This window comes from Kogia breviceps, chromosome 8 (assembly GCF_026419965.1).
Source record: "Kogia breviceps isolate mKogBre1 chromosome 8, mKogBre1 haplotype 1, whole genome shotgun sequence".
NCBI classification, from domain to species: domain Eukaryota; kingdom Metazoa; phylum Chordata; class Mammalia; order Artiodactyla; family Physeteridae; genus Kogia; species Kogia breviceps.
In genome coordinates this window covers 9,023,351-9,042,343 of record NC_081317.1, presented here as the reverse complement: position 1 = coordinate 9,042,343, position 18,993 = coordinate 9,023,351, and the positions used below count along the sequence as shown (strand labels likewise).

The 18,993-nt window shown below is 50.8% G+C and overlaps 1 protein-coding gene across 5 annotated transcripts in view; it reads left to right on the top strand.

Annotated features, from left to right (window-relative positions):
- Window positions 1–18,993, top strand: part of MVB12B (multivesicular body subunit 12B) — a 266,327-nt gene that overhangs the window by 183,381 nt on the left and 63,953 nt on the right. For all 5 annotated transcript variants that reach the window (XR_010841852.1, XM_067040715.1, XM_059073140.2 and 2 more), the window contains one exon: window positions 2,176–2,270. Coding sequence is in view for 4 of the 5 variants with exons in the window: in XM_067040715.1 (XP_066896816.1) it covers window positions 2,176–2,270 (95 nt within the window). In the remaining variant the exon portion in view is untranslated. The remainder of the gene's footprint in view (window positions 1–2,175; window positions 2,271–18,993) is intronic.

The window sequence follows — 18,993 nt, the reverse complement described above, 5'->3', positions numbered from 1 at the left end:
TCCTGGAGCGGCTGCCGCACCGTGCAGCTGTTATGTGTCCTTAGTTAGGTGGGACGCACCTTCTTAGGGCTCTCGGGGCACAGCAGTCTCGGGGTGTGGGTTCTTCCCCAGCTCCTGGAAAAGCCCTCAGCGTACAGCGGGTGCAGTGCCGACACCCGCCCCCGGCCAGCTTCTCGGGTGTGCGCCCAGGGCATCGCACAGGGCCCCCGCTCTTGGTTTAATGCTCCGCCTCCGCTGTCGCCATCTTGAAATTCTTAATGACATTTGACAGGTCCCCCCCCCCACCCCGTGGTTTTGCACCGGGCCCTGTACCTGCCTTGCGGGGGCGATGTGCGGGGCCACGAGAGAACCCTGGGATCTGTAGACCCCGGGGCCCAGCTCAGGGCGAGCCCTCTCTGCAGGGTCGCCTGTCACCATCTTAGCTCTGCTCACCCACATCCACAGTCAGTGACTCATCCTTCTGTTTGCTCAGCTTCATTGACTAAGTGCTGTGGTCAGAGGCATCGATCAATTGCGTACGAACCCTCTGCAGCTGCTCCCCCGCGCCACCCCCCCCCCCAGGGTTCCCGAACGCGGCCTGTCTTCAGAGGCGCTGCTGGGGCTTGTCACAGAGACTTCTGGGCTGCACCCAAGGCCCACTGAACCAGACTCCCCGGAGCTGGGACCGTGATTCTGTACGGTTAGCAGTAGTGCCTGCATCTGTGCTGTGCCGGGCGGAACGGAGTGTGAGAACCCTCGTCCAAGTGGATGAGCCCTTGGTGTGGCGTTTGGTGCCCTCTCGGTCTGGCCCCGGCTTCGTCTGCCACAGGCAGCCTAACCCTGCAGCAGAGTCAGCTCTCCCTGACTGCCGTCGCTCCTGTCTCCTCCCGTAAGACCGACAACCTCCTCTGAGGCGGTGTCCCCGGAAGCCCCACCCGCCTGCTTTCGTGCTCACTCAGCATGTGGTTTTTATTCTCCTCTGAGCACGTGTCCTGTTGCACAGTGGCTTGTTCCTGCCCGTTGTCCCCCCAGCCTGAGAGCTCCTGGCAGGGGGTAGCTCACCTCTGCGTCCTCAGTTCATCAGGATTGAGCCGTGGACAAAGGACTTGCGCTAAGCAAGGCCCCACTCCCTGGTGCAGCCGGCCGGCCGGTGGCACAGATGTTTGCTCCTCCGGGGCCTGTGGGAACAGGCCCTGCCCAGAGCCATTCTGGGAGGTCACGCGTTTGTTGTGTGGAAGGGACAGCACGTAGAACGTAAGCTTTCTTTATGTGATCATTACCCACCCCTCTTGCGTTTTAGAAATGACCGTGTGTGACCAGAGCTCAGGTTATTGGGCTACTTCAAACCAGCCCCCGGTCACACCACGAAGAGGTAATTGTGTTGCTTTTGTCCCCCAGACCTGCTGGGTTTTAAATGGTTTTCCTATCGTTGTAACCTTGCTTCTCGGCATTCGCTGAAGGCAGCTGATGGCCACCACAAGTGGCTTATGTGTTTTGATCGAATACCTGCTTATGTGTGGGCGTCGTGAGCCTCGGCGGCCAACACCTGCGCCATAAAAGATGAGCTGGGTGGATGGAAGGTACTTTCTGAGCACCTACTGTGTGCTCCCACCTGAGGGGGACACGCGGACACAGCAGTTCAGGGGAACGTGCCATTGTGGTTCTCAGTGGGCGTTCGTTTCCTGGACACACGTGGTAATAACACCTAACGCCTTCGTTCACAAAGTGTCTCCTGGGCTGTGACCCTCCACGGCCCCGCGGGACAGGCGTGGAAGCCCCTGGATGGGTAATGGGACCAAGACAACAGGACAAACCAGGTCCTGAGCTCAGAGCTGAGCGTCCTGGTCCCACTGGTGCACTTTGCCCAGTGGGTAGAGATCAGGATTAAATCACCCACTTCCTCGGGGCACCTGCCTCATCGCTTAAGGCTTGGGAAACCCTTTCTTCCTCTTGGATGTCCTTCCCTGTATGGAAAAAAGTGGCCAATGATGTCTGGAAACTTCTGAGTTCCTAGGGGGACTCGAGCTGGTGGGGGAGCTCAAGTCCTGCTTGAGAAGGCGGAGGTCCCCAGGACTGCCCGCTTCCCGGGCTCTGTGTGCTGTGGGCTGTGGGCTGTTGGTGGCGCCTGTGCTTTCTGAGCCTTGGGGTCTGCTCCGTGCACCCTGTAACCTGCTTTTTCTCCTCTGTCTTTCTCAGGCACGTCTCTCTCACGCTCCCTGCTACCTTCCGAGGCAGGAACAGCACTCGGGCTGACTATGAGTGCCAACTCTCCAATCTGTATGCCATATCAGGTACGTGGGGCCCCTGCGAGGGGCCAGCTAGCGCGTCCGTGTCCCGGGCACCGCCTCCCTCTACATGTTTCCTGGCTGCTAACGGCATCTGTGTGTCTTACCTCTCTTTTTACCCCCTGCAGGGGGCCTGTTCCCTGCAGGGACCAGGCCTTCCCTTTCGTCTGTGTCGCGCGCGGTAGCACTTAGTGAAGGGCCAGATACTCAGCATGTTTTGAAACTAATGATGAAAAACAATGCGTGGATTTCACAAGCTTGAAGGGAGGTTTCCAGAGAACAGTCACCACATGGTTCACCTGCCAGATCCAGGGCAGGTTCCCCGCGGGGACTGGGGACCCCGCAGACCTGAGGCCTGGTGCCGCCTGCCCTCCGTATCCACGTCTGTCCTCATCTCTCATTTCTCAAAGCCAGGTCTGTGACCAGCGGGCGTGCTGGCATCTCCCCCACCCCCAGCCCCATCGTATGAGTCTGTGATTTCTGAACTCGGCCTCGTAATGGATAGTGTTACCTTGGCAGGCACTTGGTCAGTCCTAGTTTCCTTTTTCAAAAAACTTACAAGCCTTATTACAGAATTGAGATTCATTAGGTGCCTGGCAGGGCAGGTGACTTGCTAAGAGCTGAGGAGACCCACAAACTTGACTCTGATTATACGGGACCTCCAGTTGGGGGGCGTTTTTATATAAGGGGGAAATGGCAAATCGATGCCACTTACCAGCACATACCCTTAATGGTGAGTGACGTTTTGAACACGGGAACATGGCATTCATTCATGTACCATAATGAATCGGTTATTTGAAAGGTAATCTTTTTCTAAAAATTGCAACTTCAGGTTACTAAATAGATGAAATAGAACAATGGTATAATTCGTGTCAGTATTAGTTTTTCTTGTTATGATCACTCCCTAATAGGTTTGGAAGTATAAGCAAAGGCCAGTTGTTCCGTTTCTGGGTGGCGCTCCTGCTGGGGAAGGGGAAGGGGAGGGGAAGGACAGGGATGTTCTCAAAGCCCTCATCCTGGCTTTTCTCCAGGAGCCAAGCAAGCTCCCCAGGGCAGCTGGAACGTGTTGTCTAAGAGAAGCATCTCCAGGGAGAATTTCTTTTGTGCTCTGGCTATTTCAGCAGAGTCGACAAGGAGCATAACAAGTGTGGAAAGATGACCTATTTTGTAGAAAAGCTGAATATTTCCCCAGATGCCCAGTGGTGCAGAATAGGTCTGTGAAATCCAGCGGGGCGGCCCCGTTCCGAATGCACATAAGGAAAGCTCAGTCAAAGCAGATGACTTTTTTCCCCTCCAGCTCGCAAATCTTTTTCCAGCCACGGGGTTCGGCTGCCCCCGCCTTACCTGGATTCTCTGATGGCTTTCCCAGCTGTTGACGTTTCTGCAGAGAAGGGCCCACAGAGTGAAATCTCCTCTGGTTTGGCAGGAATGTTCCTGTCTGCCTCTGGGCCACTGCTTCCTCGCCCCACGTCTTTGATGAGGTGTTGTCTGGGTTCATTTCAGCTGTTAGTTTAGCAATACCGAGGTAACAGCCTCAAGACGCAGGGGAAGCCGTTCAGAAGCCTCCTGTTACATTTGCATAAGTGGCAGTCAATTGGATTTTATCTTCCAAACAGAGGTCGTTGAGGCTGTGGCCCTGGGCAGCAGGCAGCTCTGGCCTCGGGCCTCCTCGGTGGTGACAGCACCGAACTGCCCCACCAGGGTCCAGGACTGCTTTGTCGTGATGCTGCCAGGCCTCCCCCCCACCCCACCCCCCGCACCGGACCCGCGGGCTCCGTAACGCCTGCAAACTCAGCACTGCGCAGCCGTGGTGCAGCTGGGGAGCCTGCCCAGCCGCAGCCTGCCTGTGAGCCATTCTGGCTAGAAGGGAGCAGAGACCGCCCCACCCCACCCCGCCCCACCCCCCGTTCCAACAGTATTTGGCACTGAGTGACATGTCTCCGTTTGGTATCGCGAAGTTAAGGTTTCAGTGGTTCACTCCAAAAACAGTCAAGCCAACGTGTGCCCCAGCCCCCAGCCTGTGCACAGTGCCCGAAGCCATGACGTCTGGCGCTCTGCTGGTAGCAGAACGAATCACCAGCCTGTTCTCCTGCCGAAGCAGCTCCGGCGCGCGTGCGCTGCGGGCGTCGGGCACTGAGCCTTTGGTGCGAACTCCTGGTCTGCTCTGGCTCGTTCCTGAAGTCATTTGATTACTGCGCCCCTCGCTTGCGGTCCCTTCCCAAGATAAGTAGCTTTTTCCAAAGAATGTAATTAGAAGTTTGAAGAGCAGCCCACATTTAATTTGCACGTATGGTTATTAAAGTAATACGTACTTTTAAGTGTTTTCCCAAGGGCATACCTGTTACTGTATTCCTTCTGTACCTTTCACTGAGACAGTTCATCTCTGTCCTGCCTGCAGAGGGAGGGACACTGCTCAGAGCTGCTGAGAGACCGGTGGACACAGCGTGTAGCTCTGTCCCCAGCACACAGAGGTGCTCGTGAAATGGTTGTGGGAGGAAGTGGGGAGGAAGGAAGGCATTTAGCCTAGTGTCTGCCTGGCCTGGGAGGACCCTCTGTGACCTCTGGGGCAGGTGATCATCCTGATTTGCTGCTCCAACCCTACAGCGTCTGGGCCACCATCTCTGAGCGGCCCAGCCCATCCCTGCGCGGTGCTCCCATGTTCAGCGGGGCGGTCCTACTGTATGTTCACATCCATCCAGCCATCTGGGGTACCACGCGTCCCGTCAGCGTGGCCTGCCGACTGTTCTGCAACCGTCCGGCCAGGGGGTGGGTGCTTCTCTCTTTCCCACAGAATTGGGGTGAGGCACATGGTGCTGAAATCCTGAGAAGCTTATTCCCTTCCCTGCCGTCTCGTACCCGCATCAAAATGGCCATGAAGCGCACCTTGGAGCCTGACGCTTCCTCTTCCAGGAGCTTCCTCTGGAAAATACAGATGTGCAAAAAAGATTTATCCACAGGGGCGAGCACTGCTGCTTTTTAAATATAACACCCAAAGAAGGGGTGGGGGGTGGATATCGTAAATGTCTCGAATAAAGGCAAGTGCTTAAATTATGAAACATCCACACAGTGGCCTTAACTTTTCAAGCATCAGGAACAGTTCTGATTTAGATTAAAAGACGTGCATGAATGCTGATAAGTGACAGCCAGGACGTGCAGTGTGATCTCATTTTAAAAAAGTATATCTGAAGGTCTGGGGAGGTACATGCCAAGGTGTTTATAGTGGTTTTCACTGGATTTTCCTGCTCTTCTTTTTGTTTCTTTGCGGTGTCTCATTTTCCTGTGATAGCACGTATTGCTCTCGTAAGAAGAAAAAGCAGAGGACCGATGTTAACTTGGCACGCTCTTGGGAGGCCTTGCTGACCCCAGTGAGCGCCGTCTTTTCTGAGTGCTCGCAAGTCTTCTGACTCATAATATGCTTTCAAATTCTAGTGGATATCACTTCCAGGCCACAGATCAATAACTATCTTATTATCCCTTTTTGAGGACATGATTTTTTTCTGTTGTTCAGACCCCTGGAACCTCCTGTCCACTGCTGTTCCTCAGAGACCACTGACTTATCTTTTGCGCCCGGGGGCCCTCCAGACACCACCCACTGAGCTTGAAAGCGCCAGGCTGCTCCAGCCGTCTCCTCACCTTTCTTGCCCCTCAAATTCCTCATCACCGTGTTATTCGCTCCTTAGGGTTTGAGGATGGTTTTCCTTGAAAGAGTAGATGAGATAAAATGGTGGGTACCCGGTTTGTCTCACTCTGTGACCTGCATGTAGGAGGGCTGGCAAACCACTTTTTAAATTGTCCTTACTTGTGATAAATGGCAGCTCATGGGCTCATGCTTTCCTGGCGATGTTCTTACTGGTGTGTCTCCCTCAGTTACATGCCCTTAAGATCTTCTCCTGGGAGGACTTGCTGCAGGGCCATGTTGATTTCTCTAGATTCTGTCCCAAAGCCCCAGTTCCTAAGTTTCCTTGTCAGAACTTTTAGTGGCTGTTAGTTTTCTTTTAAAGAATATCTTCTCTCTCCTGAACATCTTCTACTTTAGTCCCAGATGATGGTATCCTCCCTTCTTTTTCCCTTATAATTTTTTTAGATGTTTAGGTGTCTGACCGTTTGCTCATTTCTCTTCCACCTATTCCAGAAAGATTTAAGGTAGCTGCAAAAATGCATGTAACAAAGTGAAAACGGAAGGGAAAAAGTAAGAGTGAATGAAAATACAGGATAGCAAAGTAGGGTGCGGCCCTGGGTGAGGCTTTGCATGAAGCGGAGATTCTGGATTTGGTTCTGAGTCAACAGTTTCCTTACGGACAACCTAAAAATAAGCTGGTTGTTCGAGGAGAGCCTGACTATTCCTTTTATGAATTTGTCTTCGTACAGAGGGCCCTGTAAGGTGCTGGGAACAGCAGAACAGCCGCTTTTCTGTGAGTTTTGATAAGGACAGACTGTATGCCCATGTGAGGCAGATCCACTCATGTTTGAACCCCTAAAATGTTTGGGAGTTGAGTGAGATGTTTCTTAAGAAATGCTCTTGTGCTGGGTGTCATGTGCCTTAGAGGCTGGGGACCTCAGGGGACGTCAGGCAAGAGGGGCTCCCCAACGCCCTGTCCAACCTGAGGGCCACCTGTGCCGATGGCCCCTGTAACAAGCAGCTCAGCCCAGAGGCACCAGGATTGCTTTTTCCAACCTAGGAATGTCTTGTCAGCCACATGGCAGGTTTTACTTAAGGAACAGGTGACAGTAGGTGTGGGACACTACGCTGTAAGAGTCGTTTGTTTTTATGGTGGTTATAAACTGATTTATAGCTCCATGTAAAGAATTTTCACCAAAGAACTTGTTTTCCTCCATTTTGAAAAAAATTGACACAGTCGTATAAATTAGTACAGTAAAGCGGATGCACATTAAAACCAGCATGGGGCTTCCCTGGTGGCGCAGTGGTTGAGAATCCACCTGCCGATGCAGGGGACCACGGGTTCGTGCCCCGGTCCGCGAAGATCCCACGTGCCGCGGAGCGGCTGGGCCCGTGAGCCACGGCCGCTGAGCCTGCGCGTCCGGAGCCTATGCTCCGCAACGGGAGAGGCCACGACAGTGAGAAGCCCACGTACCACTAAAAAAAAAAAAAAAACAGCATTTAATAAAACCAAAAATCTCCAACTCAGCCCAGTTTCAGGACGAGCCACATGCAGAAATGTGCTGAGGCCTCGTGGTGCAGGAAAGCACCTTTTAGCGCCTGACATCTTCATCTGTCCGTCAGCACCAGGCTGACCACATGATTTATTTTCCACTTTGTCACTTTTGAGAGTGAAAGGGGCACAGAGTTGCATCAGGACAAAGCCGGAACCTGGAACCGACCCGGCAGACAGGGGCTGTGGTCACCTTGCCTTTAGCTTTTCTGTTTTCTTCAGGATTTTTTTGTTTCTGTTTTTTGATTGCTGGAAAAGCCAGCTTACTGCCCTGCACAGCTGTTGCCTCTTAAAAACCAGTCTCTTTTCAAGATGTTTGACATCAGGAAGCGTGTCAGAGTGGACAAGCTTGAGTCCATCGGCCGGCAGTTTAGCCACGACACTCGTGCAGAGAGAAGGAGAATTTTATCTGAAACACAGAACCCCGTACGAGTCGTGTAACTCTGACATCAGACCGGGAAAGCGCAAAGCAATTAAAAATAATTAATGATTTCTGAATATCAGCCTTCTCCATGCAGTTTTAATCTAGTCCTCATTTAAATTGGAAGATGGACATTTAATTATCAGTATTATGAAATTCATGATTTATATATTTCATCCAACTGGATAAAATTTCTGCCATCAGCTCTTCATCTTATTATGAAAGAAGATCTGTATATTTCACAGTGTGATCATTTAAAAACTCATCTGCAGCACACCAGACAACTGAAAACATATTTTCCTTTCATTTCTGGTGATTACATTATTTCTGTCTTTTAATTAGGAAAAAAAAAATCTCACCTGGAATATCGGAAATAAACTTAATACTGTAATGATCATAAGCACTGCCGGGTCAGAAAATGAAGACCAGAGGATTAAAACAATAGGGTGTATGAGAAATGCTGTTCTTTTCTGTGTGAGGTGTTCTAACAGACAGCTGCTCCACGTGTCACGTTTATGCTGCAGAGTTTGTGTGTGTGTGGGGGGTGTGGTGTGTGGGTATGGTGTGGTGTGGGTGTGTGCGCGTGTGGGTGTGTGTGTGGATTTGTGTGGTGGGTGTGGGTGTGGGGGGGGTGTGGTGTGTGTGTGTGTCGTGTGTGGGGTGGGGGGGGTGGGGGGGTGGGGGGGAGGGAGGGTGTGTGTGTGGGGTGTATGGGTGTGTGTGTGGGGGTGCGTGTGGGGGGGTGTGCGTGTGGGGGGGTGGGGGGTGTGGTGTGGGTGTGGGTGTATGTGCGTGGGTGTGTGGGGGGTGTGGGTGTGGGGTGTGTGTGGGAGGGGTGTGTGGTGTGTATGCGTGTGGGGGTGTGTGTGTGGTGGGTGTGTGTGCGTGTGGGGTGGTGGTGTGTGGGTGTGAGTGTATGTGTGTGTGTCGTGTGGGGGTGTGTGTGGGTGTGTGTGTGTATGGTGTGGGGGTGTGTGGGGGGGGGTGTGCGTGGGGGGGTGGGGGGTGTGTGTTGTGGGGGTGGGTGTGTGTGGGGGGGGAGGGTGTGTGGGGGTGTGTGGTGTGTGTGTGTGTATGGTGTGGGGGGGTGGGGGTGTGTGTGGGGGGGGTGTTTCTCCTTGCCCCGTGCATGTGGGTGAGTGTCAGCCTGCAATTGGGTTGACAACCTCAAAGGAGGGGAAGGGCCACCAGCTTGTAGTGGGAGCCCCGGAGTAATGGGAATCGCCCTCTGCATTCGCAGGTACCCCTGTGGCCTCTGTCATTAATGGACACGTTCACGCGGCTTTTGCGGCCTTGAACTTCAGACCCCTGCTTTCCTTTATCCTCCAGTGAGGATTTTCAGACTCACCTAGGACTGGTTGGAGAGGTGGGGGGTGAGCACGTGGGGGGGCAGGGATCTGAGGGAAGAACATCAGTTTGATGCAGCCCCGGATTATAGCATATGGGGAAAATTCCTCAGTGAAGTGAAAAGATATTTATAATAACGGTGCTCAAATCAAGGAGGAAATAAGTCATTTTAAAGACATATAAATTTTTATCATCCCCTCTAACAGCCATCGCGTCCCTGGTCTATCCATCTATTCCTGCCCTGACAACAAAGGAAAATAGAATAAGAAAAAGCAGAAATGAATGGGAGTGGGTGGGCACTTTATTGCATAGTGTATCTGTACATCCTGACGTAAAGGTGCGGGTGACAGGTGGCCAGGTTTGCTCTGTACACAACCATGTGTGTGCTGTCAGGCGCTCACACGCCGCCTTGTTTCGATTGATGAATTGCCTGCTTTCTTGATTAAACCTTCCGTCACTTAAGAAACAAAAAGCCTGTGTTTAGATGGCAGAGTGGGACACGTCAAAAAAATCTGTCTCCTTTACCTTTGTGCAGATGTTGGGCACAGACTGTAACATGTATTATTAAAATGAATGTGGCATTTACTGTGCATTATTCCTTTCCTGGGAGAAAGGACTGTAAATTATATGCTAATAATAAGCTTTAACCCTTGCGAAGTGCAGAAGATTTAAGAGTGCCAATATTCACGTAGGCCTGGCTAATTGGACGTGCTTTCACACAGCCACCGTGGTCACTGAAGTTTATGAACGGCGTGTGCGGGCAGACACGCAGGGCACTTGGGAGCTCGAGGTGCTCTGCTCTGCAAGTGCCTCTGCTAGGATTTTGCGGAGAGAGACCCTGAAACCCCTTGGCTGGGCTCTGTGTCGTCTTACGACAGATGAGGTCCAGAGCCATGTCCAGTTCCCCCGGCGCATCTTCTGGACCTGAGAGCATCAGGCGTGGTCCTGTGGTGTTCTCCTGTGTCGCCGCTTACGGGGCCGGCTGGGCTCGGGCCCGGCAGGTACCAGGTGTTGGTGCCTCGCACTTCCTGGACCTGGCTTATCAGTCCTCGGTCCAGTTGCCCAGGTGGCAGACTCATGTCCCCAAAGCACAGCCTCTCAGATCAGACCTCGCGTTCTTTCATACCTCACCTGCCTGGCGTTGGGGCTGTCGGCGGCCGGTCTCCACCTGTCCGGTGTCCCTTCCTCTGTGCCCAGCAGCCGGGGTCGCGCCCCGTGTCCTCACCTTCATGTCTTTCTATGCATCTGCACCTGCCAGTCCCGTGGCCCAGGTGGCCCCACCGTCTCTCCTCCTTTTCTCTGCTGACCCATCCTTGAAGGCCTACTCCTACACTACCTCTTCATGAAGCTTGTCTGCGCCCCTTCCAGTTGGGGCTGCTGGTCTCCTCCCACACTGCTTTGTGCCAGAGCGATTTCACCTGGGAGCCCTCTGAGGCAGCAGAGGCTATGTTTAGAAGAGACGATGGAGGCGGTCTTCAATCCTTTTCGAATCCAATTAAAGGCAAAGAGGCCAGAACGACTGTTTACTTCCCTGTTCATTCAGCAGACAGCGCTGCCGTGTGCCAGGCCCCGTGTTCCCTCTTCGAGGGAAGCGCGTGGAAGAAGGAAGGGTCGGCATGTGACTGACGGGGCGTTTGGGGTCAGAAGCACGTGGGGCCATCACACAGAGGCACTGGGAACGGCCGCACTACACGACACGTGTGAATGGTTCCTGGCTGGAGCTGTGCAAGGGCCCTGCGTACCCTGGGCAGGTCGCTCAACGCTAGTTATTCACCCCTGGGAAATCATACAGTAACCACCCACTACCTTCCCAGGATTGCTGAGAGGATCCAGGATATGGAAGAGTGTGTCATGAATCAGGAAGCAATGCGGGAGTGTCACTTCCCCTCCATACTCGCCTCCCCTGCAGGGCGGTGATCAGAGTAGGAGCCCAGAGGTTTCATGACAATGATCACTCAGGACGCACGGGCTCCTCTTCCCAGCCCCGTGCTCCCTTATAGATGATTTTATTTGTAAGATTACTTCTCAGCAGTCAGAATGCGCCGAGTACTCGGTGAAAACATCTTCCTCGGGCCAGAGGAACTTGCAGTAAAGGCTCTGGCAGGGCTCGGCTTGGCATCCCCTGGAAACTGAGACCCACTGTCACGCACCGTCACTTAGACGTTGGCTGCTTTCCGTGGCAGGCAGCCCATGAACCCTTCTCGGGAAGGTGACAGGATGCTGGCTGGAGGGCAGGAAGGAGAGACGCACTTAGCGGAGTGAGCTGGTGACTTCCATAAAATCTTCCAACGTGCCTTTGGTGTTTTGGGAGGAAGAGTGCTGGTGGGCTGGCCGCCTTCCGCTCCAGGCTTTCGTTTCTGCTTTTCCTGTGCTCCACCGGCAGGAGAGAGTTACGGCTGTTTCCAGTTTCGTCATCGTGAAAAGTAAAAATACTATTAGGTGACAGATACTTCAGTGCTCTTAAGAGGTGGCCACCCCCCCTGCTGTGCCTTCAGTGTCTGCTGGGTTTTTGGGCGCGGCAGAGGGTAGGCGGCGTTGGCTTAATGGGCTACGTCCCCCTCTTAAATCCTCGCGTGAGGCAGCTGAGAGTCAGCGAGAAGAGCCAGGGCAGGAGCCAGAGGAGCCGGTGCAGGCCCAGCCTCTCCTGCCGACTAGCCCAGTGATGCCAGGCTCGGCACCAAGCGTTTCTGGATCTAAACGCCCACGTCTCTCCACATCGGTAATTGCAATAACAACATCAGTAATTCAGATGTAACAGGAGTTCAGCTAATATTTTTTGCAAGTTTCCTCTGGGTCAGCCATTGTCTAGTATCTAAGGTAGCGGTGGTAACACCCACCTCCCAGGGCAGGGGTTGTGTGGGAAGGAGCCTGGGTGGTTTTCGGGTTGGGATACCTGAGGTGTTACTGGCAAGTGTGTACTTACTGACTCCAGACTTCAGAGACATTCCATCCAAACGCTGTCTTGACTGTCAACTTCCCAGACAGGGACAGTTAGAGACAGGCCAACTTTCTGACACCTTTCTCCCTGCATGTTTACCTTCTTCGTCTAGTTTCTAAGCAGAAATATGCCTCCATTTCCCCATCGTAATTCCCTTCCTGGCAGGCAGCGTGATTGCTGTCCTTTCTGAGGGCCTAGCCGGAGAAAGGCTGAAAACAAAGGGAAGACGCTTAATCCCAGCTCTTCATCTGCCCTTAGCAGATGAAGACTTCTTAAGAGGTTTTCTCTCTCTGGGGCGAATGAAGTCGTCAGGTTTACCAAACACTCCTGCCTAGGAGCAGCTTATATCAAATTAGCCCTTTGTTTCTTTTTCTATCTCTGTCCATCCCTATGTCGCAATAATAGACTGTCAGCTGAGAGGGGGAAATGATATAATTAAGGTAAATTCTTTAAACACATTTAGGGAGCTGAAGTTGTTTTTGCTTTTCTTAAAATGGATTGCATTAATTTATTTTAATAATACCTAGCCTTCTTCTAGCACTTACTGTGTACAAGACTCTGTCGTCAGCCCTTTCCGTGCATTTTGTTATTTAATCCCAACAAATCCTTACCAAGAAAACCTTACAGAAAACCTTGAGGATTTGTACTATTACTACTACTATCTCTATTTTACGGATACAGCACGGCTGCCAGCGTTGCTGAGTTCCTGCGTTCAGGCCTTGTTTCAAGCCTCATAAAATAAGTATCTTTATTTTACAGCTGGAGAAACTGAGGTTTGGGAGAGTGATTTGCCCACAGTTACACTGTGCCAGTAAGCGGGAGGGCCTGAGATTCCAGCCCATCCAGACCCTAAGCTCCCAGCCTCTGCATGGAGGACGCTCCTTCTGGCTGTGGACTATTTCCCTGCCTTTGTCAACTGAAGTTGGAAGGACACACACACCCAGAGTGGCTCATGGTTTATTAGGTCTCAGTATTGTTTCAGTCTCAGATGACCCCTGGCCCCTCACCTCTGGGACCGCATCAGAGTGAGGCCTTTGATGCTTGACTGGCAATGACCCCCCCCCCAGTCCGCAGGGCACTGCCAGGAGCGGTGTGGCTCCCGTTGGCCGCTGCTGGCCAGAACAGTGAAGAGGTGAGCACACAGCCCCTCACTTGAAGCCGAGTGACCTTAGGCAAGCGGCTTCACCTTTCTGGGCCTCAGTTTCCTTGTCTGTTAAATGGGAATGACAGTGGTTTGTAGTGAAGATTAGAACCGTGCCTGGTACTTGGAAGGTGCTATAGGTGTGTTGATTGTGAGTGTAATTTTGCCACAGCCCCTCCCTCCCGCCCCTTCTCAGATTCTTTCCCAACCAGGAAAGGGAATATACTCCAGATGCTTCAAGGCACCTCCTCGCCATCAGTAGGCAAGGCTACTGCTGGTCTTGTGTCGGAGACGGAGACCTTTGTCGGGGGGTGGGGTGGGGTGTGGAGCTCTGGGCACCTGGATGTCCCCTTGCTGTGGCCTTCCATCAGCCCTGTGGTGGCGGTGGGCAGCGCAAACAGACCATTTCACACCTTCGGGCTGAACTGTAGGCGTCTTCTACCCCTGTCCCAGCTTTCCGGGCCCTGCCCACAATGGGGCTCTTATTTGAACTGTCACCTCAGTGCCATCCGCTTTGAAGCTTCGTTCCCTAGATTGGGCCTTCTCAGGTGCCAGCCTCTGCTGAGGTTACTGAGCCATTCCGGACCCTGTGCGACCCTCTCCTGAGCTCTTGGTCCCAGCCCCCGTCCTGCTGGCCCCACTGCCTGGGTTCTCCTGCTCCCGCGTGGCCCGGCTCCCAGGCTCCAGCCTGGCTGGCTTATGACAGTAGTCACGGGGGATCAGCTTCCAGGTGAGCGTCTTTAAACTCCTGAAGACTTAGAGAGTAAAGGTGTGGGCACCGGCCGAGCTCGGGGAGAGGTTGGGTGGCTGTACGGTACTCGGTGGTGAGATCAGGAGTTATCCTCTCTGCCTGTCACACGGGGTGTCAGGACGAAGGCATTTAACTGCTAACTTTAGGACAAAAGACATTCTGATCTGTTTTGTAGCAGTGAGGCCACCTTTCCTCTGGACAGAATACCTGAATCCATGCGTTGTTGTGTGTTTGGTGTTTGTGTCCTGAATACCCAATGCTTTTTTTCCCCTCTTTTTATAAATGGCCGGTGGTGGTCTTAACCTTTTATGTTTAAAAACACAGTCTTCGCTGCTCCAGCCTAGGGTTTGGACAGGATGTATTATTTATCACATACCCCGGAGAACGAGGCTCCTTACTCCTCAGATTTGTGTTTTGATTGTCTCTGAGACGGTGAGTGAGGCAGAACTCTCTCCTCCAAGCTTGAGATCCTTTGTTAGAGCGCCGTTTCTCGCGCCTGGCTTGTTTTGCAGTGTGAACGATCTCCAGATCCACTGGCGAGGCAACATCCCTAATTTTGAAGGAGAGAGGAAAGCATGCCTCCTCGGCCCTAAGCATCGCTCCTGGTGACACACTTAGAAGTACTTAATCGCTTCCTACCTGGAGGCAATAAACGCACCCATCTTTCTGTTCCGCTGCCTCCTGTGTTTACCTTAAATATGCCCTGTGCTAACAAAATGCCAGCGTCACTCCTGTCCGAGGGTCCTTTGGCTCACGAATTACTTACAAAGCCCCCACTCACCCTTCTTCTGCCAAAGGTGCCTGGACCTTTTATAGGCCCAACGTGGCAGCTTCTTTGTCCATAAGCCTCTTGGCTGTTCATGCTGCTTGTAAACTTGGGCCGTCGGACTGGTTTCCCAGTTCTAACAAGGGCGACCTGTCTTTGGCTGCAACGTCTTGTTCGGTGCTCAGTTCTCTGCTGGGGCCCGGGGTCCGTCCCAGGAGGTTAAGACCACTAGCCTCATTCACTGGTGTGTGTCCCGGGGGGCCCGGCCCGCGGGAGGCACTCTGTGATATTTGCCGTTGGATTGCTTCTCGAAATCCACCCTTTGTATCCGCCCTTCCCAGCTGCGTGACTTTGGACGGTTCGTGTAACACTTCATTCGTCTCCTCTTCTGAGTCTTGAGGATTAGGGATAATGGATGTGAAGTGCCTTGTCCTGAGCGGGCCCCGCGGAGATGGCAGCTGAACGACTGCCACAGACACTGTCGTTCCGGGGAGCGCTGGTCTTAGTCACCTGCAGTAAGGCCCCCACCTCCACCCCGCCTAAAATACAGTCAGGAGGGGCAGCTGGTCTGCTAGGCAGGGCCAGAGGGGGACTCACAACTCACACCTGGAGGGACCCTGCCCAGTTCAGGGGACTTCTTGGTGTCATATGAGACCATATGAGACCCATCCTAGCTCAGAAATTGGTAATTGCTTGAGATGTAAGTTTGTTACTGGGTAAAACAATTAAAAAGAGAACATCTCAACGTTTAAATGAGCCTCCAGTTTTCCCCTTCCCTTCTCATCGGATCAGCTCCGACTGAGAAAGGAGCATATCCGTGCTCAGCCCTCTAAACGCTTTGACTTCTTTCTTCTTTGCCTTTTGGTTTGTGGCTCTTTCTTTCCCGCCCCCGTCATCCCAGGACCCTTGAGCCAGAGTCCTTACGTAACTGTGAGCCAAGGCTTGGTTTCGGGGTCCGTGAGAGTCACACCACCCACCCAGCGCGTCATGAAGGCTTCCCCGCGCTCCAGAGCTGCTGCCAGGCCGGCTCCGGGCTCCAGGGCTTGTGCCGAGGGCTGGCTCAGCAGCCACAGGACACACCACGCACTGAAGACGACCTTTCTTGGGGTTTGGCAGAATGGTTTAAACAACTTTCTTAGATGTCCCCATCTTAGGGGAGGAAGCCAGGCTATCTGTCGATGCTAAGGGACTGCTCCTTTCTTCACACTACATTTTATTTAAAAGATATTGTACCTTTTATTTGGATTTAATGAGGACAGACATTTTAATCAGAGGTTAGTCATTTATTTTTGCAAACTATTGTTTTGATTCATCATTTTTGCAGATAATTAAATGGTTCAGTTGGCACAGTGTGTCTGCTTTATTAAAACAGGTAATTTTGGAAGAAAAGAGAGAGAGAGATGCTATTTTTTGGATCACTGCACAAGAATTGCTTCTATCTTCATCTTTGAGCATAGTTTCTGGTTGTTTTGCCAAAAGGCTCTCTCATGTTCAAGCATTTGGTGTCCTCTCTGGTCTGGTGGGGGGGGGGGCTTGCCCTTGAATGATTGGGTTGTTAGCCTCTATGCCCTTTGAACTGGGAGGTGAAGAATAAATTCTGTGCTGTTACCTTTCAGAAAGACTCTTGGGTTTTAATTGGATTGGGGAAAAGAGCCTACAAGTTATGAACTTTGCAGAGCAGCAGTTCTTATGCTAAAAACAGGTTAATTGTAGCCCTCGCAGTGGGTGGAGTTTAAAAGTCAATTACTGCTGGTCCTATTATAATTTACACACCTAGGATTTGAACAAGTCTGTCACTTGGTATAAAAATGAAAAGGTTACGCGTACTAGTTTGAGTATTCCTGTGACTTTTCATTTGTAAATGCTTTAGCTACACATATTTGTGTGTATGCAACTTGTAGCTGCGGAGTTCTAATACTGCTACAGCTGTGAGCAAGATTCTTCAGGAAGAGTAACCTTTAAGATTTCATTCTTTAAATCCATAACCGCTTGGAATATAGTCCTTTGTCTGGCTGTTCATTCCACTTGTGGGCACCGTGGCAGCCCCTGCAGGGCCTTGGGGACACTCCACTCCCGGGTCATGAACCAGTAAGGGATGGCCCTTCAGGGGTCAGCTTTTTAAAAACAAATTGCTCACGACGTTTGCCTTCCTTGCTTTGCCCATGTTTGCATCCTGAATCCGTTAATTCACGCATTAAAAGGATTTGTTTTAGGTGGACCAATTAAAACTTTGGAAGCTAATCTTTTGCTGAGTAGCGCAGACCTCTGGAAGCACAATTTATAATACAGCTTCTGCCCTTTCCCACCGAGCGCTGTCTGATCCTGCTGCAATCCCTGGTGCTCAGAGTACAGAACCACTGTTCTTTGTCCTCCCGTCCCGGGAAGCTAGCTGCTGTGTGGGTGGGTGTCTCCGGGCCTCCGTTGTCTTATGGGGAACTGGCAAGTCTGAAAAGCCCAGCCCAGCCCAGCCCAGCCCAGCCCGAGAGTGGCTCGCAGGATTTGTTTGCTTGCATAAACCCCATAGTTTAATTTTTTTTAATAGGAAGCTGCTGTGTAGTTGGGATATTTAAACAGTTATTAACCGAATGACAATTAACAGATTGCATAGACAGATTTTCTTTTGAAAACCTCTGAAATTGAGTACAGTTTGCAAAACTATCACGGCCTAGTAATGACAATGAATTTTGATTTCCCGGAACTGATATTAGACTCCTTATTAAACTATGTGCATCTGCTTTTAATTTACTCCAAATAATTGGAAAATGCAATGAAGCTTTCCAATTAAAGCACGGCTTTATGCTGTTTAATAATACCCCCATAATATTATAGCTTATGAAGTGACAGGTGAGTTGGTGTATGAATAAAACATAAAGCCAGCAATAAGGGACAGAAAACCGGAGACAGTTGTGGGGATTTTAAATGCTGGTTGTAATTTGCATATATTAATCTCTTCTTTTCAGCCTTATCAGGCGTTCTTCAGTATTTGAAGTTAAAATAGCGTTGACAGGCGGGAGTACGCTCAGTTTTTTCAAGGATTTATTACTTGTATAATTTCTGATCTTTAATAAGCAGATATGACTGATCCTCATAGTTCTATAGAACTCGGTTAATTGTTCCAGATGGCGTGTACTGATTATGCAAAATTACTTTTCACACCATTTTTTTTGTGATGGAGTTTGGAGTAAAATTAAATTTTTTATAGCCTTCTTATCATGCTGTTTTACAGTGGTTTTTCCACAGAAGTTGAATTTAATCTACTATATTACATTGACCAGCACAGTTATTCTAATGTAGCATTTTGTGACTTGACAAAGAATAATAGAACATATTGCTCATTGTTCATTACTGTGTCCCTAATAAAAAGGAGCTCCTGTGTATAGAACATAGCTGTTATTTATGAAGAATGCCTAATTCATACAGTTAAAAATGCAAAATTGTACTACGTAGTAGTTCCTTTTGGGGAGAGAATATCTGGGAGAAGCAAATGGAAATAGGCTTGTTGCTACAGATTCTACATGCTAGAGGAGGGGTCTTCTTTTAATGACCAGAGTGTTTAAATTGTGCTACTTTCTTCTTCTGTGAAGGAGAAAAAAAAAAAGGCTAGATAATCTCATTCTATTAAGAGAGGTGTCACCAGTTGACTTGTCTTGATTTACATAATCCCAGAAGTCTTTCATAATTGAATAGCATATATAAAAGGTGGTTATACTTTGGTATACAGTATCCAAAAAAAAGTCTAAAAAGCTCCAACGATAATTCGTCTCTTAACGTTTTCTGTAGCGTTAATTTTTGCAAAGCGTCTTGCGCTGGTGTCAGATCCAAGTCCAGGCTGTGCGTGCCGCTGGGTGACATTAATCTAGGCTTATCCTTGTCCAGGTTCTCAGATAACATTCTCTCTACAATTCAGCTGGTAGTGGGATATGATGGACTCAACAGATGCACCCCAAAATGGGATTGTAAGGCCCTTATCTTGATGCAGGGGTAGATGCAGTTGCTTTCCTTTGGGAGAACTCCTCCCAAGAGCAGGGGGAAGGGGATAGATTTTTTTTCTGTTGCGTGAAGAAGCCTGTTGGGGTGCATAGTATTTTAAATACAGTACATAAAGAAGAAAAGCATTTCTAACGTATATAATCTGAAGTTTGACTTGTTTTCAAGAGGCCGCTGGGTAATAAGTCTTATCAGGATTTTTATAGA